The sequence below is a fragment of the Anabas testudineus genome, chromosome 24 (assembly GCF_900324465.2).
Source record: "Anabas testudineus chromosome 24, fAnaTes1.2, whole genome shotgun sequence".
Classification (NCBI taxonomy): Eukaryota; Metazoa; Chordata; class Actinopteri; order Anabantiformes; family Anabantidae; genus Anabas; species Anabas testudineus.
The window spans coordinates 19,601,949-19,623,411 of record NC_046632.1 but is presented as its reverse complement, the minus strand read 5'-3'; the positions used below and the strand labels follow the sequence as shown (position 1 = coordinate 19,623,411).

At 44.3% G+C, this 21,463-nt stretch overlaps 3 protein-coding genes across 8 annotated transcripts; 2 read left to right on the top strand and 1 right to left on the bottom strand.

The window, feature by feature from the left end:
- The first annotated feature begins 944 nt into the window (after window positions 1-944).
- Window positions 945-3,645, top strand: LOC113149230 (tripartite motif-containing protein 16-like). Its single transcript, XM_026341189.2, has one exon. It carries the CDS (start codon window positions 1,107-1,109, stop codon window positions 2,757-2,759), a length of 1,653 nt encoding a protein of 550 aa, XP_026196974.1. The 5' UTR covers window positions 945-1,106; the 3' UTR covers window positions 2,760-3,645.
- A 695-nt stretch (window positions 3,646-4,340) lies between these two features.
- Window positions 4,341-15,726, bottom strand: LOC113149226 (tumor necrosis factor alpha-induced protein 2-like). 6 transcript variants are annotated; one of them, XM_026341180.1, is made up of 15 exons: window positions 15,395-15,726; window positions 14,241-14,351; window positions 13,237-13,679; window positions 12,830-13,041; window positions 12,067-12,181; window positions 11,732-11,854; window positions 11,518-11,612; window positions 11,345-11,437; window positions 11,082-11,205; window positions 9,666-9,791; window positions 9,445-9,594; window positions 8,525-8,649; window positions 7,442-7,539; window positions 5,178-5,289; window positions 4,342-4,710 (listed from the first exon to the last, which is right to left on the bottom strand). In XM_026341180.1, the coding sequence occupies exons 1-15, from the start codon at window positions 15,438-15,440 to the stop codon at window positions 4,665-4,667; spliced, it is 2,019 nt and encodes a 672-aa protein (XP_026196965.1). In that variant the 5' UTR covers window positions 15,441-15,726; the 3' UTR covers window positions 4,342-4,664. The 6 variants fall into 6 exon arrangements, with proteins under 6 accessions (XP_026196967.1, XP_026196965.1, XP_026196964.1 ...); XM_026341179.1 differs by lacking the exon at window positions 15,395-15,726 and adding an exon at window positions 15,032-15,370; XM_026341183.1 differs by lacking the exon at window positions 15,395-15,726 and adding an exon at window positions 14,678-15,017 and having other exon boundaries at window positions 4,343-4,710; window positions 14,241-14,543.
- A 3,999-nt stretch (window positions 15,727-19,725) lies between these two features.
- On the top strand, window positions 19,726-20,901 carry LOC113149251 (protein LBH-like). Its single transcript, XM_026341216.1, has 3 exons — window positions 19,726-20,090; window positions 20,198-20,357; window positions 20,428-20,901. The coding sequence occupies exons 1-3, from the start codon at window positions 20,025-20,027 to the stop codon at window positions 20,481-20,483; spliced, it is 282 nt and encodes a 93-aa protein (XP_026197001.1). The 5' UTR covers window positions 19,726-20,024; the 3' UTR covers window positions 20,484-20,901.
- The last annotated feature ends 562 nt before the right edge of the window (window positions 20,902-21,463 follow it).

Here is a 21,463-nt window from a genome sequence, read left to right as displayed (position 1 = left end):
ACCTCTGAAAAGTGAAAATGTCTCAGCAAAAAAATCAGTTCTTCAGATCAGATCTTTAATAATTAATCTTTGCATAAAAAACAAAACACACAAGAAACCAAACACAAAATATAAAACAGCAAAATCATGTTGCAAAGGTCTTTTCTGTTGTTCTACATCTAGACAAAGATTTACCTCAGTGTTCTTTTCATTGTAGGCTACAACAATAGCATCTCAGTTCCTGGACAGAGAGATGTGTGGAACAGAAGTAGATTCAGACCATGGATAGAAACAGAACAGACTCGGAGGTATACATCCTGGATGTGCTTGAGAAACAGTGGGTTAAGGAGCTGCAGAGGTTTTCAGAAAGATTCATTAACCTCAACAACAGGAGTACAGTGTACCGTACTGGGATAATTTATTTTATTGAGACTGGTCCCTGGTACAAGGCAACAAACCCTGCAAATCGACTGATAGAAAGTTAGGGCATCTACTGTAAATGGGTCTTAAATTTACAGACAGAGTGAGGAAGGAGGGGACACGGCATGAAAAGCCTGCTGAATTCTTTTTAACTCTGGGGACCAACAAGAGCACACGATGGAGATGTGTAGGGGCACTTCCATTTCACATGTCAGCTGAAGCACCTTAAAGTCCGATCTGACTTTAACGGGGAACCAATGGACAGAATGAAGATTAAAACTCTAGCAAATAGTTCGATATTGTGAGAAATGACACAATTAATGTTCACAAATCATAAGAAAAAAAAAGAAAGACTTTGAATCCAGAGAAATCAGATTTGTTTTGTAGTCCGTAGTTATTGAGCTTCTCAGTGGTAACGGTTAAAGACTGAAGTCGCTCCTCTTCCTGGAACGACTCCTCCCTCTGCTTCCTGATCTTACACACTGTGAGCTCATGTCTGTCCACATTCTTCCTCTTTCTATTATCTTTAACAGATCTGCCACTTGACATTTGGCTGTAAACAGCAAGAGTTGATGAGCCATGTTCACTGCAGATCAGGTTCTGGACCTGAGCAGAAGAAACATAGTTTGGGTTTGGATCAGAGCTCAGCTTTTACCTGTTGTTAGATAGAGAAACGCTCAGACATTCAACATCTCAGAACCGTGTAAATGGCTCAGCAACGAAACCAGTGGGGACAACAGAAGTTCTGCTGTTCAGTCTGTCTGGATCTACTAAAGGATCCGGTGACTGTTCCCTGTGGACACAGCTACTGCATGAACTGTATTAAAACCTACTGGGATGAAGAGGACCAGAGGAAAACCCACAGCTGCCCTCAGTGTAGACAGACCTTCACACCGAGACCTGTCCTGGTGAAAAACACCATGTTGGCTGATTTATTGGAGGAGCTGAAGAAGACCGGACTCCAAGCTGCTCCTGACGATCACTGCTATGCTGGACCTGAAGACGTGGCCTGCGATGTCTGCAGTCGGAGAAAACTGAAAGCCAACAAGTCCTGTCTGCAGTGTCTGGCCTCTTACTGTGAGGAACACCTCCAGCCTCACTATGAATCCCCGACTTTTCTAAAGCACAAGCTGGTGGAGCCCTCCAAGAAGCTCCAGGAGAACATCTGCTCTCGTCACGATGAGGTGATGAAGATGTTCTGTCGTACTGATCAGCAGTGTATCTGTTACCTCTGTTCTGTGGAGGAACATAAAGGTCACGACACAGTCTCAGCGGCAGCAGAGAGGACGGAGAAACAGAGAGAGCTGGAGGGGAGTCGACAAAAACTCCAGCAGAGAATCCAGGACAGAGAGAAAGACGTGAAGCTGCTTCAACAGGAGGTGGAGGCTATCAACCACTCTGCTGGTAAAACAGTGGAGGAGAGTGACAAGATCTTCACTGATCTGATCTGTCTCATGGAGAAAAGAAGGGCTGATTTGAAGCAGCAGATCAGATCCCAGCAGGAAACTGAAGTGAGTCGAGTCAAAGAGCTTCAGGAGAAGCTGGAGCAGGAGATCTCTGATCTGAGGAGGAGAGACGCTGAGCTGGAGCAGCTCTCACTGACAGAGGATCACAGCCAGTTTCTACAGAGCTACCCCTCAGTGTCACGACTCAGTGAAGCTACAGACTCATCCAGCATCAACATCCGTCCTCTGAGGTACTTTGAGGACGTGACAGCAGCTGTGACAGAGCTCAGATACAAACTACAGGACATGCTGAGTGAGACCTGGACCAAGATCTCACTATCAGTGACTGAAGTGGATGTTTTACTGTCAGAACCAGAGCCCAAGACCAGAACTGGATTCTTAAAGTATTCATGTGAAATCACACTGGATCCAAACACAGCAAACACTAAACTGATGTTATCTCAGAGGAACAGAAATGTGACATATGTAGGCAAAAAACAGTTATATTCTCATCATCCAGACAGATTCACTGACAGTCCTCAGGTCCTGAGTAGAGAGAGTCTAACTGGACGTTGTTACTGGGAGGTGGAGTGGAGCGGATTAGTTTCTGTAGCAGTCACCTACAAGAATATCAGCAGAACAGGAAGTGAAAGTAAATTTGAAAACAGTGACCAGTCCTGGGTATTAGATTGTTCTGATAATGAATTCAGACATCAAAGTGTCAGCACTTCCCTGTCAGTCTCTCCGTCGTCCAGAATAGGAGTTTACCTGGATCACAGAGCAGGTATTCTGTCCTTCTACAGCGTCTCTGAAACCATGACTCTCCTCCACAGAGTCCAGACCACGTTCACTGAGCCTCTACATGCAGGACTCTTTGTTTGGTTGGGATCTGCTGAGCTGTGCCAGCAGCAGTAAACAGGTGTTTTCTAACCTAGAGAGTTTGAAGCTGTATGTATTATGGATGCCTGACTCATAACTAGGGACGATTTGAATATCATCAAGTTTAACTTTCAACATCTGTAACTAACATTTAAAATGAATCACAACAGTCTGATAACGTTTTGTTGTGTAAGAAACAGAAAGTCTCTGGTTTTTTAATGTGAACAGGCTGAAAATGATTCAAGCAGGAGAATCTATGACACGTTGATTAACTCTTTTTTCTGTAACCAACAATAATAATAAAAATAATTCTGAACTAATAACAACAACGTCTTTGTGTTAGTCATTCATTAGTGCTTCATTAAACTAGATTTTGTACTTTGTACTTTTGTACAATGTGTACAATGACAATGAAATGTCTTCATTGTGAAACTCTGCCATCCATTTCATTGACAGTTTTTCTGCCTCTTTTGAAATCAGGGCTGTGATATTCAGCCACCTGTGAAGACTGTATTAGAAGAGGATACATCAACATGAAAACCAGAGAGACAGTTGAATCATGGCATCTTCAGTCTGAAGTTGCTTGGATGAGTGGTGCAACTCACATTCGAAGGTCCAGTTGTAATGAGTCATCTTCCAGGTAACTTCACCTGGATGAGATCAACACACAATCAGTAACACTGCATAAACACTTGGCATAGCGAATAGAGTCAGATAAAACAACAACAGCTGTAGCAGAAACTTTGTGACATTTACATTTAGTCTGCTCATTTACAGAGAAATACATCAAAACTACCCAACATGGGATTTGATTAGAGGGAAACAGTGGGAGGTTTAAGACTGGACAAGTCCAGACAAGGACTTAACCCAACTAACAGGCAGAAAGAAAAGGAACCAGAACCAGAGAAGATCCAACACCAACATAAATACAGAATACAGAAAACTCAATATATACAGAATATGTAAAATAGATGAATAAAAATGGGTCAATATTTATAGTCCATGGTGAAATGACAGCAATTATAAGACTCAAATATCACTTCCCCCGTCCCTTACAGAGGGGGGAGGAATTGTACAGATTGATGGCCACAGGTAGAAAGGAACTCCCGTGGTTCTCTGTGGTGCATTTAATGTTAATAAGTCTTTGGCTGAGGGTTAGACCAGAGGTCGGAGGGACTCCAGGATCAGCCTCTCAAAAGCCTTCATGATGTGTGATGTCAGAGCCACTGGTCTAAAGTCATTGAGGACTCTGGGACGTGGCGTCTTATTCACTGGAACCAGGCACGACTTTTTCCACCCCAGAGGAACTCTCTTTCAGCACCCTTGGGCTGACTCCATCAGGACCTGCAGCCTTTGTGGGGTGAAGCCTGTTCAGCTCCCTTCTTACCTGCTCAGCTGAGATTGTTAGGGTGGTGGCTGAGTCGTGTGGGGGAGGGACTGAGGAGCAGGTAGTGAACTGCAGGGGGCTCTGTGGCTCAGCCTGGAATGGATTAAAAAAATTATTTAATTTGTTGGCTCGGTCCACAGTCCCCACAGCCGCTTGGCTGCTGGACTTGATGCCCTCCACACCTCCCTTGTGTTGTTATGTTGAAGGTTTTGTTTCAGTTTCCTCCTGTAAGCCTCCTTCCCCTCCCTGATCCTGACAGACAGCAGTCTCTGGACCCTCTTTGCTGCCCCCGTCTCGTCTCCCGAACTAAATGCCTACTTTTTGTCATTCGGGATGGCTTTGATGTCTCGAGTGACCCAGGACTTATTGTTTGGGAAGCAGCAAATGGTTTTTGTGGGTATGTGGGTGTCAGACACACAGAAATTGATAGTCAACCACATACCAATATGTGTCTTCGTAACATTTGAAATCAGATGTGGGTTTAGTGGAAACTTGATAAAGTGAAGTCCGCTGTTAGATCTGGAACATCCGAGCACACAGTTTGCCTCCAGTTTTTATTTATAGTCCAGTGTTGACAGGTCCGACCAGCAGAGAGCAGCACTGAAACACACAGTGTTCTCATCACTTCAGAGGGCATTACACTGACTTTGATTGATTTACTGGACCAACGCTTAAACCTAACCTTATGCTAACCTTAAACTAACTCTTCACACAAATGTTTAATGATTTATTATTTATGATTATTTTAGCAAAAGTAGAGTGATGAGCCAACTTCTTATAATTTGGACTGATGTACAAATGTAATGTACAAATATCTTTACAGTGTAGAAATACTATGTAACATGTCATGTATTCCATATTTACTTAAGTAACAGTACCAGTAGTTCTGTCATCAAAATACATTTCAAGTATAGAATAAAGTACTCAATACTTAGAATGACAGAATGTTTATCACATTACTGCACTAAAATGATTACTTAACAATGGTGGTTCTTTCAATTTAATTTTAAGTCTCAGCCAACACATGAGGGATCAGTAAGGTTCCTTGAAAATGTTGCAGGGCTCACTGAGAAGGTTTGCTCGTTGGTATGATCAGATGCATCTGGAAGTGATTTCTTTCTCCTGGAGCAGAGATGCTGAAAATATTTTTCAGGAGTCTGGAGAGCAGATGGAAATCGCCTGTGAGGAGGGAACGCACGAAGAAGACCATGTTCAAAACAGCAGCTCTGAGCAATCGGATTTAACTCATTCCCACTGTTTAAACAGTCATTAATAAGGTTTTAGACCAGTTATTTTCCAGTGTAAGTAAAGTTTATTATTGATCATTTAACATTATTTTGACAGAAGAAGCAACACCAAGTAGAAATCACCAGAAAGACACAGACACAGAGCAGCTGAATTCACCTGACTCCCTGTTCCTTTAAATACAGAGGACTTGACGTGGCACAGAACCGAGACAATAACTGTATTTTAATATTTATTCATCTGATGGGCTCAAATGTTCTGATTACACCTTTCAGTTTCTCATTTATGCATAAAACCAAGTGTAACTAAAGTCAGAAAACGGTTTTAGAAGAAATTTGGCACGATGAAGGTTTCACGTAAATAGCACTGAACAATACTTCAGTTTAAATCACGACATCACCAAAAGGTACATTTACTGCAGCAGTACAACATTTCATTACATTCTATTCTACACACGACAGTTTCAAAAGTTCCGAAGGTGAATCGGTCGTTGTCTGACAAACGCTTTAAAACCAGAGGTTGTAGCTGATCCGTGTACAGACTGTGATAAAAAACAGGCCTTCACTTTCTCTTACAGTGAGCACACATGTTGACTCTACTACAGGGTTTCAGCGTCTTGTCTAACGAGCCACGAGGAACTGGGAGTCGAACCACTGACGCTGGGGTTTACAGACAACTGCTCTATGTCGCCCCAGTCGTGCTGTAGGAAGAAACTGGGAATTGAACCATTGACCCTGGGGTTCCAAAACAACTGAGCTACTGCCACCAACATGTAAATAACAGCTGCCTGGCTTCAAGTGATGGACGCATGAGGACATAATGTTGCCTCGTGTTTAGGGGAGCTTCATGGCAACACGTTCTTTCAGTCTGTCTTACGGCAGATACACCCAGAGACATAATAAAGGGCTGAAGCGTATAACAGCAGCAGCTGAGGGTAAGTGCTTCAAGATAAACTCAATAAATGCAAAAAGAAATCCAAACTTTGTTTGTTCATGAGAGTGAAAAAGGCAGGAAGTGAAAGAGCAGATGAGATACAGGGCAGCTAAAAACAGGGAGCGACTGGAAGATAAGAGGAGGCTTAGGAAAACAGTTCATTCAATGGACTCAGTCTAATGAGAGACAATATCAGAAGTTAAAGGCCGGACTGACTTAGTCTGTGCTCTGCAGAACAAACTTTACCAACATAAAGATGCAGTAACGTCTCTGAACAGCCTGAGTCCTGGATTCATGACACACAGGTTTAAAGACAACACGGTTAGATCGAGGACTGATTTAAAGAATTTTACATGACATCGAGTTCGTCTGACTGTTACTATTGTACAGTTACTTAGTTAAAATGTCCTCAAACGTTCACATTTCATAAAGACATACCAACGCTGTTACCATGGGGATATGTTTAATGAACAGTGACTGTTTGATACTGAAGTAATCAGCTGTAGTCACAGATAAACCCGGAGATACGTCTTTAACAGGCTGTGCTCAGTTTCAAAATCAGAAATTGTTTTGTGTTTTTTCATTTTGGTTCCAGAAACAAAAATTTGTTTCAAATTAAAAAATACATGAAGGAATGACAGATGATGAGAACTGAGAATAACTATTGGCTGCTGCTTGGTGGGTGGAGCAGCTCGGTGGTGATGCATTAGGCTGTTGAGCTTGGTTATGGAGAGAGCTGCTTGTCAAATCTGCTCAATACAACTGCAGCTTCACCTGAGCAGGTACCACACAGACTTGAGGCTGCCTACGCTGCATCACACATCATGGAACAGCCTGATACGTCTAAATATCATTCAGCATGAACACTGGACCCACTCAATGTTTGAAACATTAACTGTTTGTAAATTCAGTTTGTAACCACTGGGAGTGACTTTCAAAATTAAATGTCAATTTTTAGTAACACAATGAAGCAGAAAACCTGGAACTTGTGATAAACGCTGCATTAATACACATTAAATACTGTTCACTGACTAGCTGACATGCGAACATGCTAACACCCTTCAGGTCTTCAGCCCCATTTGATTGATCTTGTTGTTGATCCATTTGACTTTAACCTTGCAGAAGAATGCAGGGCTGTGATTGGCTGACATACCGGTGCAGCGGTTCTCTTCCACGCTCCGCCTGATGGAGCGAACATCAGCAGCTGAAAGGTCGGCTTTCAGAGACAGCAGAGCCAACACGTGAGCTTCGCTGTGGAGAGACAAGCCAGAGAAAAACATGTGGTAGTCAGAGGTAAGTCTGGGGTCATAGAACAACCTCAGGAATCAACCATCGTAGAGACGAGGGAGACACGTTACAACATGGAGATAAACTCTCTATGTTCAGTGAGCTTCTACTAATTCAAATGAAACGAACAGGAGGAGGAAGAATCACACAGTAACCATACACAAGGTGCATTTGTGAGCTAAAACCACCACAAAATAAAAGTAACATAATTAAATTAACCGTGGATAACAGTGACCAACCCGTCCAGACACTGTCACACCATTAAACGTCTGTTATCTGTTGTGTGTCAGTATGGAACATCTGCCATCAGAGGAATAAAAACACGATGAAGAACATACAGAGGGACACATGAAGTTACCTGTAAGATATTTTTATAGTACAACCACTAGTTGTCAGTCCAGTCTGGGTTTTTGTGTGTGTGACACAGTATCGTGTCCTTGTGAGACAGAGCATAATGTGTGAAGTTTCCTTTTGAACATCTATGTTTTCTATGATGCCAACAGCTACTGGATGCTAGTAGAGCAAAGTAAGCTGTGTTTCAGTGAATTCAATGATCTGCAAGTTTAACACCTAATAGCTGCGTATTTATTTTTACTGGTTATTTTCAGACTTATTTCTTGAAATGAGTACTTTCTTCTCTCTTGTGTAGGTGAGCGTAGCGAAGTGTAATAAAACAAGAGGACGTGATTTAAACGCAGAAGAGTTAGACACACAAACTAAAGCCGACGATGGGAATCATCCATCCATCATCTATTCTCCTAACCTCTTGACGTCTTGACCTCCTAAGGTCACGGAAGTGCTATCACAGCTGTCACTGGGCGAGAGGCGGTACACCTGGACCGGTCTCCAGTCTATCGCAGGGCAATGATGGGAACCTTACCTCAGTGGACTGGTTTAGCACACCAGAAATAACATTTCTATAAGAAAGTGACGACTGTGCTGTCGGTACCTGAGATCGGGAAACGTCCGGGCCAGACTGACCATCTCCAGCTGAACACTTCCAGGATCCTGCAGACGGAGAATCTCAGCGATGCTACGGAGCGTCTCACCGAGCCACGAGGACTCACTGCAGCCCTGAGGAGACAAAATACTGTAACAGCAGAACCAGTAGACAGAGTGATTACAACAGTAAATGGTCGACAGATACACAAATGAAAGTTTACAGTAGTATAAGTAGAAAAGTACTTCATACTTACAGGGTACTATTATTATAGTATTGTATAGTATTTTATATAACTAACAAGTACGTGTGTGTACTAGAAGAAGCACTCTAGAACCCAGACCTGGACCAAAGAGTGGACTAAAGACTGAACCCAGACCTGGACCAAAGACTGAAGCTAGACCTGGACCAAAGACTAAACCCAGACCTGGACAAAAGACTGAACCCAGACCTGGACCAAAGACTGAACCCAGACCTGGACCAAAGACTAAACCCAGACCTAGACCAAAGAGTGGACCCAGACCTGGACCAAAGACTGAACCCAGACCTGGACCAAAGACTAAACCCAGACCTAGACCAAAGAGTGGACCAAAGACTAAACCCAGACCTGGACCAAAGACTGAATCTAGACCTGGACCAAAGACTGAACCCAGACCTGGACCAAAGACTGAATCTAAACCTAGACCAAAGACTGAACCCAGACCTGGACCAAAGACTGAATCTAGACCTGGACCAAAGACTGAACCCAGACCCGGACCAAAGACTGAACCCAGACCTGGACCAAAGACTGAACCTAGACCTGGACCAAAGAGTGGACCAAAGACTGAACCCAGACCTGGACCAAAGACTGAACCCAGACCTGGACCAAAGAGTGGACCAAAGACTGAACCCAGTACTGGACCAAAGACTGAACCGTTTCCGTGTCCCACCCTCTCACTGAAGAAGTCGTTGATCTTTTGAGCATCTTCAACCATCCGCTGAGCTCCGGCCACCTGCTGCTCTCTGGTTTTCATCCTGGTCTTCATCATCCTCTTCACATACCGAAGAACGACATCCTCATGGATGACACACAGCAGGGACTGCAGGGACAGAGACAGGTGTTCAGACAGACAGGTACTACACAGACAGGTAAACATGTAAAGAGCCTCACCTGTCTGCAGACTGGTTTCAAGTCAGCCAGGTCGGTCAGCTGCTGGTTCAGGGTGTTCAGCAGACTGTCGACGACAAGGAGTGACCCGACGAACCAAGCGGGAGTCCACAGCTGACTGTAGCACGCCTGAACACAGAAACACAGGTGAGTGTAACAAATAGCCAATGAACGAGAATCCACTGAGGGTAAACTCTCTGCCCCCTTATGGCGGTCTGTCACTCAGGGTGGAGCAGCTGCAGCTCCGATCATCCTGTTACTCTGATCTGTTTAAAACGTAATATTTGGCCCTGCACTTCCTGTGAGTCCTTTTAGACAGAAGCATCTGTCCACTGACTGTAGAGTAAATAAACGGGTAAGTGATTAAGGGGTTGGTGGGGTTGTGGTTGGGGGGGGGGGGCACGGAGAAGCCAGCTGAAGAGATGACACAGTCATGTTGAGGAAAAGGGTTATAATCTGAAGGGAGGAAGCTGGTAGGAGGGAGGAGAGGAGCTGGTCATTACCGCAGGAGGGAAGATTGGCATCATGGTTCCAGGGCTGGAAATGAGGCGGGGGGGGACGGAGCGTCTGATCCTGTTGTTTACCACAGAGCAATGACACATCGGGCCAAGCTTGTTGTTTGAGAAGCCATTAGTTCTCTCTACTGTAATCGTTACAGCACATTCTTCCAGAGACAGATTATCGCTGGAAACTCCCGAAGGCAACATGAAAGCAGCCCCCCTCCCTTTCCAGAAACACGTGCTTCAACTTCAAGATTAGATTTTCTTCTCTGAACAGAACTTACATGTGTGTGAAATGAGGCCGTCACATTCTCTTCTGTTTAGAAACAGACTCATTCCTTCAATCTGAAGCTTCTCCACCGTCCAGGTGGGACTGAGCTCTGGAAGTAAAGTGATCCGAGCAGCAAAGCAGGAGGGATCTGTGAGTGAGGACAGTACCAGAGGCCCCAGCTTCAGCTGTTCGATTTCCAGTCTCCTCCTGTGTTTGGCCACAACACGAGGCTTCACCCGTCCAGCTGGGGTTTGGTCTGACTGAACCATAATGTTGTATCTGCCGGGTGAAGGACGGCTATCAGGGAGGAAAAAATATAAGACTGGGGGAAACGTAGGGAAACACCCATCATTTCACATCCACATCATCAAAGAAAGAAACTTGTTTTTAGAACAGGATGGAGACTGGGGGCGGTGTGTTGAGGTGGTTAGTTTCAAATCCACGGGTCGTTTGCATATCCCCTCTGGGTTTGTCTCTGTACGTTGGCCCTGTGATAGACTGCCGACCTGTTACCAGGTGTACCACCATCATTGATGCATGGAGTCTGAGCTGTGGTCGTCAACATCAGTAAAATTAATTCGTATTTCCTGTCAATTAGTATTTGAATGTAATCAGTGTGAGTACCGTCAGTACACGCAGTATTCATACCTTCAGCTGGACACGAATGGGACAGGTGAAACACCTGTACCCACAATCCCTCAGGGCAGACAGACTATCCAGACAGTGACGTCTCTGCTCCTCAGACAGAATTCCTTGACCTGTGATGTATTCCCTGGAGAGAGTCACACACAGATCATAGTAATCCACTGGTGACAAAAACAAGCAGGAGTCTGTATCGGAACCAAGTCTGTCTGAATCACCTGTTTCCTGATATACAGTGTTTTGTTGTCTTAAATTGATGATGATCTCACCTGAGCTGCTCCTCACAGACCAGGTGAGCTTTGATCACTGGGAGGACGTTCCTGTGGCTTCCCTTTACAAACTCCTCCACACGCTTCTTATAGCTGAAACACAGCATCTGTCACACATGTATTTAAACACACGTACATGTCAGTAATGTCTGTGTGACCTGTGGCAAGTCTACCTGCTAAAGAAGTGCTCCAGGTGAACTATGATCCTTTGAGCTTTGCTCTGGTCTCTGATCACACATTTGAGCTCGGTCAGGGGTCCATCTATCATCTGGAAACACAACCACCGCAACATGCTGTACCCACCACCAATAAGATCCAGGTAAAGTGCAGCACACCTTTTTAAAACACTACCTGTGTTACAGGTGTTTCATACAGATTGTGTCTCACCTGTATAACGTCTACAGCCAGTGGGCTGAAGTAATAACTGTCAATGGTTTCAGGTGTGTTGTTGTTTAGCCAGCTCTCCTCCTCTTTCTTCAAAGCTGTGCTGAGCCACAGCTTCACTTTGTCCTGAAGGAAAGAAACAGAACACTCACCTGTACCTGTCGAATTTCTGTCTGAAATCATAAAAATACTGAATAGCTGGAATATTTAAGTCAGTATCAGCCTGATCATTTCTGTTTCAGGAACATCTACAGAAATGTCAATGTTACGTCTTTTTCCTGCTCAAAATATTTGACGAAAACTTACTTCAGGACCATCAGCATTCTGCAGGTATTTACCTGTTTGTCAGTCAGGTACTGCTCCTCCAGTTGGTTCAGTTTGTCCAGAGGCAGCAGAGAACCCAGACAGGCTGCCTTTACCTTTCCATCCAGCTCTTCATGTTTTAATATCTCACTGAGGGAGGAGTCAGAACCAACGTACACCAGAGATTTTACACCAGTCAATCAGAGGAGGAGGCCTGAACCTCCCGTCCCTGATTTTAACAGAAGCTCACATTAAGTGATGGAGGGGGTTTTTAATCTCTTAAATGTACTCAGGTAATCTGAGGGTCACCTAACCCATTGGATCAGCTCCATATCTGGATTTCATCCACAGGACGATGTCAAGATTCTAAGTACTCTGTATAACTGAGAGTACACTCTCATCAAACCCAACAATAAAAATTATTCCAGCAGACTGGACTGGATCATTCAGAAGAGGATTAGAGCCACCATTAGATTAAAGTCAGAATTTAAATAATGTCTTTAGGGTAGCCCTAATCCTGTTCCATAGAACCCGATTCTGTAACATCGAAAGCCAAAAGACCTGATTTCTGTCTTTGTTCCAAGCAGTGGGCTGACTCTAAACTGGACATAACGTCTCAGTGTGAAACATTTTTGGTCTAAAGTCTTGGATCAACACTTAAGGTGACCTGATTTTCACAGGTTTGAATTTCCTGACTGAGGATCTGAAGCTGCAGCTGAAGGGTCACTAACATATTTTTTAACAGTTTTTAAAATGTATGTTACAAACTAAAAAGCTTTTGCTTTAAGACAAACTCACCATGGATAGCAGTGGTTGACCCAGAGCAGCAGGTAGGAGCAGTCGTCTACTTCCAGTCCAGAAGCAGCGAGCTCAGTCAGCCGAGTAGAGAAACCCTGATGGTAGAGTCCAGCATAGAGGTTCAGGATGTCCATCTGTGGAGGGTAACAGTCCTTCACCGTCCGCACCACCTTCAGCAGGTCCATCTTCACACGCTTCCCCATACGAAGCACCTGCACACAGATTAGCAACTGTAAGTCTAGATTTGTTAGAAACCAGATTCATTCAAATTGAGAACCTGGACAGACGATGATATTACAGATTTAGAGAGATAAAACAGGCCGCGTGTGACGGTTTCAGAGATGAAGTGTTCATATCTTTTGATATATTCAAGAGTGAATCAGTCTCTGTTCTCATTCAGGACTCACCTCCTTCTTCACAGGTGACGATGGTTCGTTGGGTCCACTTGAGTCTTCCTCTGCGGCGTCCTTCAGTCTGGACTCCACCATGTTCTGCAGCAGAGTGTAATGGGTACTGAGACACTTCTGAGGACGCCACACTGGGACCTGGTCCTCCAGACAGCTTGTCCAGCGCCGGTCCTGCTCTTCCTGCTGCTGGATGGAGGCCACAGCACTCCTCAGGACCTTCAGCTGTCCCGGAGATGAGGAGGTGAAAGTGTTGTTGATGGCCATCCAGATCTGCACCATCAGATCCTCGAGGTCTTTGTGCAGCTGGTCCTCTTCCTGCTCACTGGGGAAGTCCTGACTGAAGAGCTGCTGCTCCCTGACAATCAGCCTCCTGCTGATCTTCTCCAGCTGCTCCTCCTCCTCCTCCTGCTGCTGCTGCTCCTCCACACAGTCCGGCTTATCCTCTGCAAAAACGAAGGTAGTGGAGCAGAGAAGGGTAAACACAGGAACAGAGATCTCCAGCAACTGTTTGTTGTCATGAGTTTATAAGTGAGTTCTCACAAGACTTAAATCTATTATTAGAAACCACAGCAGGAGCGCCCTGGTAACTAGTACATGGCCCATACCTACGGAGGTTCTGTTCCGTTTAATCAGTTCCTGTGGACCTTTGGATTGTGCCCTGTTATCTCTGCCTCTCAGCAGCTCACTGGCAATAAAGGTAAACAATCTAAGGTTCATGTCTGGGTTACTTTGGTTGTTTTGGTTCTGGTTCAGGTTCTGGTAGTTCAGCTCAAAAACTGAGATTCTGTTTGTTCTGGCTATAGTTTTGCTGGTTCTACTGGATATTCTTTTTGTAGTGCCTGAGGTTCTATAGGCCCTGACCTGCAGGGTGGTTTGTGGATTTAAAGCTGAAGTTCTGATGTTTCTGTCTGAGGTTCTGTTGATTCTAACCGTGGTTCACAGTCCAGTTCTTACTGTGGTTCTGACCTGATGAGTTTTTGATGTGACCTACTGTTGGTACCGACCTGCATGGTGGTCGTGGTTCTCCTTTCTGCGGTTCCTCCTGAACGTTACAGGGATCTTCAGTTTCAGCATTTTCCTCCTCTCTCCTCCTTTGTTCTCCTGGACGTCGCCGTCTGAACATCGACACCAACATCAAGTTAAAACACCGAACAAATGGACTGAGTTCTGGTGTCGGTAGAACCGCACAGAAATACGGACAGACTGACGCTAATTTAATGACATTAAACGTTTGTATGTTAACACTCATCTGAAACTAAATGTAACAGCTGACGTTCTTCATCAGAGCGGTTCCGTATGAACTGGTTCTGGAGGAGAGGATAAAATAAGTAAAGCCCAGAACTAATAAAACGTTCTACTGTAGTCTGTTGGTAACAAGCTTCACAGGAGATAAATGAGAATGAATCAGAAACATCTGTGCAGAGGTTATTTAGTCCAACACCTCAACCAATCAGGTCTTAGCCCAGGTGACAGCCAGGTGTTTCCCGTCATGATGTCACGGTCAGCGGAGAGCAGCTGCTTTGGTCTCACGAGGTTAACGTTGCTTACGTATGCATGACGTCAGAGTCGGACACAAACGAACCGGCTGTTCTGGATCATGTCGAACGAGCAGCAGGAAGATTCAACACACCGTCACGCGCACACCGCGACGCAGCACTTCGCTGTGAATCCGATGAAGTGACGTCACAGATTCACTTCAAACCGTTCCCAGGACGAATCCACGTCCGTTAAAAAACAGTGAACCGGTTCACACCGAACTGAAAAACGTCATAAATAAAACTGCAGCGTTTCCTACCTTTCATCTGTTCGGTGGTTTGATTCCGTGATGGAGCAGCCCGGAGGAGAGAGGCGGGGTTAGAAGGCATGAGGAGAACCTACAGGTTCTGGTTCTGGTTCTTTGTTCTCCGTAATTAAACACAGCACTGATATGATCGCAGGAGACCACCAAGGCAACGAGGCCTGTTTAGCACTTTTATTTCTTACAGCCTCTGAAATAATCCAGCCAGGATCCGGGTTCAAGTCGAGACGTTTAAATAATCAGCAGCTTCAGAATCTGCTGATTAGAGTCCGGTTCGAAGGATCCAGAACAACTCAGCTGCTGCCTCCTATTAAAAGGATTCAGATGTGTCATGATGTGAAATAAACAACTGCAACTCACCTCTGCTGCTCTGCTGACTCCTGCTGGACACAAGGGAACCGAACATGTTCAGGTCCGGGATCCAGAGCCGGTTCTGGTGGAGGATTTAGTTCCAAATCAGCAGCAGATGATGGAAACGCCTGTTTCCGATTCACAGCATCACTGTCGTCCTCTCCACACTTTCACTTTCATTTTCACATCATCACTGCAGCAGAGTCTCATCCAACCACAGCTCAGCTCGTCGAACCTCGTTCGTGTCCTCCGCAGAGTTCGGTCCATGTTCGTTCACACCTGCGGGAGCCAATCACAGGTGTGTCCATCCGTGACGTCACTCTGAAACTCTATCACTGGCCACCTGTAAATAATCAAGCAGCTCTGATCAATAATAGATAGAGGGGGAGGGTGATCAGGTCAAAGGTCACCTGTCTGTCCCTGCTGGTAGACAGGGCTCTACTCGCCAGGGTAGGTTGGGGGGGGGGGGGTCTGTTCAGCAGCAACACCTAAGGTCGCTTTCACACCTTAATTCGTTTGCTTTGATCCGAATCAGTTGATGACTTTGTAACATTGTATCAATTTCTCTTCGGTTCGGTTTCGTTTCACACCGAGTAAAAATCCAAACGAACCAGAACACGTCACTTCAAACTACGTGAGAACGTCCTCTCTTCTTATTGGTCAGATTGTTTCTGCCGCTGGAAATAAAAAGTGAATAAAGGAAGAAGATAAAGTGTTGTTCTACTGTACGTTTGTGTGACAGTAGGGAGATTATTTTTAACTATAAATGTTAATGCAGATCGATCATCCCGTTCATTATTGTTCATTACGTTACATCGCTTGCAGAGTCATCAGACCTGGTGTCTGTGAGACACTTCACCTCCTCACGTCTCCACGTTTATCCTCCATTAATCAGACAGCATGTTTTTGTTGGACAAACGAAAGAAATTGTAATCTACACACTACCCAAAGTCCTCAAATCTCGAGATTCATAGCGTTTGGTCCCGTTTTGGTTCGGTACGCGTTCCCACCAGGAGGACCGCACCAGAGTTCGCTAGATGATGCGGATCGAGACCACCTCGTTTTGGGGGTCTCGGTGCGGTTGTTTTAGTGCGCACTCGAGTGCGATTACCGTGTTCACACCGGACAAAACGAACCGCACTAAGAGGGAAAACGAACTTGAGTGCGATTTAATCGAACTAAATCCTGTAGGTGTGAAAGCAACCTTAGAAACTGTGGTACCTGCGTTTGGAGTACAAGTACACTGACCTACACTGATCACCACCTGGTGGAGTCAAGGTGGAGCTGAATGAACTACTTCAATATACTATTAAGAAAAATAACTGAGTACATTTACTCAAGAGGTGTAGTAGTAATAGTAGTACTGTACTAGTACAGTAGTAGTAGTAGTACTAGATACTTCGGCATAATAATTCTACATCCCTGAGAAACATCACTCTGAATAGTGAGTACTTTTACTTTGGTACTTTTACTGCGGTAAAACGGCTAAATACATGTTTCACCTTCGATGTGTGACTGTTGACAAAGAAATCAAAGCAGATACACACAAATACACACACACATACACACAGACACACACAGATACACACAGATACACACAAATATACACAAATACACACACATACACACAGATACACACAGATACACACAAATACACACACATACACACACATACACACAGATACACACAAATACACACACAAATACACACAGACACACACAGATACACACAGATACACACAAATACACACACAAATACACACAGACACACACAGATACACACAGATACACACAAATACACACAAATACACACACAAATACACACAGACACACACAGATACACACAGATACACACAGACACACACACATACACACAGATACACACAAATACACACACATACACACAGATACACACAGATACACACAAATACACACACATACACACACATACACACAGATACACACAAATACACACAAATACACACACATACACACAAATACACACAAATACACACACAAATACACACAGATACACACAGATACACACAGATACACACAGATACACACAAATACACACAAATACACACACAAATACACACAGACACACACAGATACACACAGATACACACAAATATACACAAATACACACACAAACTTAATACAGACACACTTCTTCTTCTTCGTCTTCAGGTGGGTGTTCCTTCTTCTTCTTCAGGTCGGTCTTTCTTCTTCTTTTTCTTCTTCTTCTTCTTCTTCAGGTGGGTATTTCTTCTTCTTCTTCTTCTTCTTCTTCTTCTTCTTCAGGTGGGTCTTTCTTCTTCTTCTTCTTCTTCAGGTGGGTCTTTCTTCTTCTTCTTCTTCTTCAGGTGGGTCTTTCTTCTTCTTCTTCTTCTTCAGGTGGGTCTTTCTTCTTCTTCTTGTTCTTCTTCTTCTTCAGGTGGGTCTTTCTTCTTCTTCTTCTTCTTCAGGTGGGTCTTTCTTCTTCTTCTTCTTCTTCAGGTGGGTCTTTCTTCTTCTTCTTCTTCTTCAGGTGGGTCTTTCTTCTTCTTCTTCTTCCTCTTCAGATGGGTGTTTCTTCTTCTTCTTCAGGTGGGTCTTTCTTCTTCTTCTTCTTCTTCTTCTTCTTCAGGTGGGTCTTTCTTCTTCTTCTTCTTCTTCTTCTTCTTCTTCTTCTTCTTCTTCTTCTTCAGGTGGGTGTTTCTTCTTCTTCTTCTTCAGGTGGGTCTTTCTTCGTCTTCTTCTTCTTCTTCTTCTTCTTCTTCTTCTTCTTCTTCTTCAGGTGGGTGTTTCTTCTTCTTCTTCAGGTGGGTCTTTCTTCATCTTCTTCTTCTTCTTCTTCTTCAGGTGGGTCTTTCTTCGTCTTCTTCTTCTTCTTCTTCAGGTGGGTCTTTCTTCTTCTTCTTCTTCTTCTTCTTCTTCTTCTTCTTCTTCAGGTGGGTCTTTCTTCGTCTTCTTCTTCTTCTTCTTCTTCAGGTGGGTCTTTCTTCGTCTTCTTCTTCTTCTTCAGGTGGGTCTTTCTTCTTCTTCTTCTTCTTCTTCTTCTTCTTCTTCTTCTTCAGGTGGGTCTTTCTTCTTCTTCTTCTTCTTCTTCTTCAGGTGGGTCTTTCTTCGTCTTCTTCTTCTTCTTCTTCTTCAGGTGGGTCTTTCTTCTTCTTCTTCTTCTTCTTCTTCAGGTGGGTGTTTCTTCTTCTTCTTCTTCTTCTTCTTCAGGTGGGTCTTTCTTCTTCTTCTTCTTCTTCTTCTTCTTCTTCTTCTTCTTCTTCAGGTGGGTCTTTCTTCTTCTTCTTCTTCTTCTTCTTCTCCAGGTTGGTCTTTTTCTTTTCAGCCTCTTTATTGTTGCTTTGAACGACGACAGACTAAAACTAAAACTTCACAGTTTGCAAACTTTTAGTTCAGTCCCCGTTTTCGTCTCTGTTGCGAAATAAAGCTGATTGTTGTGGGTTCAGTGAAGCAGACACCTGTGGTTGGAAACAGGAAGTAGAGACGCTCCTAAATTTATCTAATACCACATCTGTCGTCATGGTGACATGGCTGTTTGTCCATCAGCCGTCATGTATTCAGGTTCTGTTTGTCCTTTTGTCCTTTTTGTGGGTAAAGAAACAGCTCATTAACGGTGTTTAATAATCCAGGTGAGGGTTTGTCTTACCTGTCAGATATGGTCTCACCTGTCTCACCTGCAGAGAGTCTGACCTGCATTGTACTACACAGCAGGTCTACATATACACAAGTGCTGGACTTGGTACAGCTTTGCTCCTTTCTGACTGCTGTAGTTACAGATTATCAATGCCTCGTTAACTGTCGTCCTTCCATGTGATATTTGTTGTTCTGCTTCTTGAAGCACGTGTTTTGTGTAACACAGGACGATGTCACCTGTTTCAGTGTCAGCTCCCTCTGCTGGACACATTGCAGAGACACAGGAACCCAGAGTTGTGCTCTCTGAGAGTTCTCCTGTGACGTTTTTACAGTTCTCAGGACTTGTTCTGTTCCACAGAGACAGAGTCACCTCAACAGCATGTGCCTTACCGATCCACAAACCTTTGTGAGAAACCTATAGAGAACCCGGGAACCTCTCTCAGGAGCCTGTACGGAACCCTGCTACTGGGCCCAGAAGCCCCTGAAGTTCCTTATTAAAACTCATTAGTGTATAATGTGTAAAATGTTTAGAATATCTGCACATTGGTTTGGGCAGAACCTGACCGCAGCCAGTGACCTGACAGTCGGGGATGAAACCTGACTCGGCTACTGTATGATGTCATGATGTATCCCAGCATGCCCTGGGGCAGGCCAAGCTAATTTCCATGGATTTGACTGCGGATTGTTGTCAGTGGTGTCTGCACAGCCTGGAGCGTGTTTCATGTCACACTGAAGCTCCTGTCTCTTCCTGCGCCTGTGAGCACAGAACAAACTCGGCACTCCAACCCTGGGTCTGAGTTTCATGGACAGAACCGGAACCAGATTTCTGACACATTTGGTTGAATGATTTATTTCGATTTCAGCTGATTTATTTAATGAAGGAACACTGCGGAGAAGCCGACTGTAACATGAGCCAACTGAGACCAGCGTCAGGTTTCACATCAGGTTTTTGCACCTTGTGTGTCTCCTCTCAGCGTCCTGTCTCTCTACTCTCTGACTGGCCGAGATGACTGAGGTGATAAACACCTGCGACTCTGCTGGAGCCTCTGGAGAAGATGCAGCAACTTTCCAGGTGAGACTCCGATCCAGACAAACTACGTTTGTGAGTTTTAACTGAAACAGGTGGGACCACCTGAGGTCAGCAGCATACACTCTGATTGGTCCACCCTTCCTCTTCAGGTGTTTCCAGACCGTGTGGAGCATTTTCCAAAACTTTCCAGGCATCTTCCGTCTATTGTGGTGGAGTCTACAGACGGGGGAGACGTGGAGAGTGGTGAGCTGCGCTGGCCTCCTGATGATGTCAGCAGTGATGTCACAGAAGGACACACCCATGTGACAGGTGAACACATTAAAGGAATATCACCACATGTTTTAAGTGCAGTGACGTCACTAGGTGTGTTTCTTTCCAGGTGCACCTGTTGGGGAGGTGGAGTCAGAGCAGCAGGTAATGGGTGGAGCAGTGTAAGGATGATGTGGCAGAACCAGCTCACTTTTAGCCCCACCTAAAGTCCAGAGGGGAGGAGTCAGGCCAGGACTAATCAAAGAGCTTCAGATGTGTGACGGTCTTCATGCGTTCATCACCGAGCAGCAGGAAAAACTGAATCTGCTTTGAAAAACGTGCCTTAGAAAAACCCTCTGGATGATTTTAGCTACAACGTTTGTTTGTGTGGATGTTAGTCTAGTGTGGTTAGCACCTCATACCTGTGTTCTTAGTCAGTCCACTATCCACAGGTGACATATCACCGTGCAGCTCTGACACAGGAAGTGAACGTGCAACGTGTCTGTCTGCCAACATTCAGATATTTCTATCTGTTGTATTTTTAAATCTCCAAGCTCATGTCACAGGTTGTGTTGTTCTTCTCTGTAAATGTTAAATGTTAATAAAGTTTGTGGTGTTCAAAAATACTTTTGCTACTACTACTGAAGTACTGCTGAAACTCTTAGATACTTTATACTCCGACACTCTTTCTAATCTAATAACTCGACTGTTTCCATGCGTCTTCGTCTTCTTCCTGTTACATTTTCATCATAATGTTTTTGTCTGGTGCTACTTTATTTCCATTTCCCTTTTTGCATTAATGCATTTAATTCAGGTATTTTTTATTTAGTGTCATTTTAACACTTGTAGTAATTGTCTTGACCCACAGGTGAGTCCGTGTGGCGCGTCCTGGTTGGTTTACAGCAGCAGGTAAATATGTCGGTGAAGATTCCATAGTCGTCCAGGTGAAGTTATCTGGAAGTTGAGTCATGGCAACTGGACTTCCTTTAGTTAGTTGAAACGTTTCGCTACTCATCCAAGTAGTTCTTCAGTCTTCAGTCTCTACAGACTGAAGAAGCTACTTGGATGAGTAGCGAAACGTTTGAACTAACTAAATGAAGTCCAGTTGCCATGACTCAACTTCCAGATAGCAGCAGGTAAAGTTTGGACACAATCAGCTGAACGAG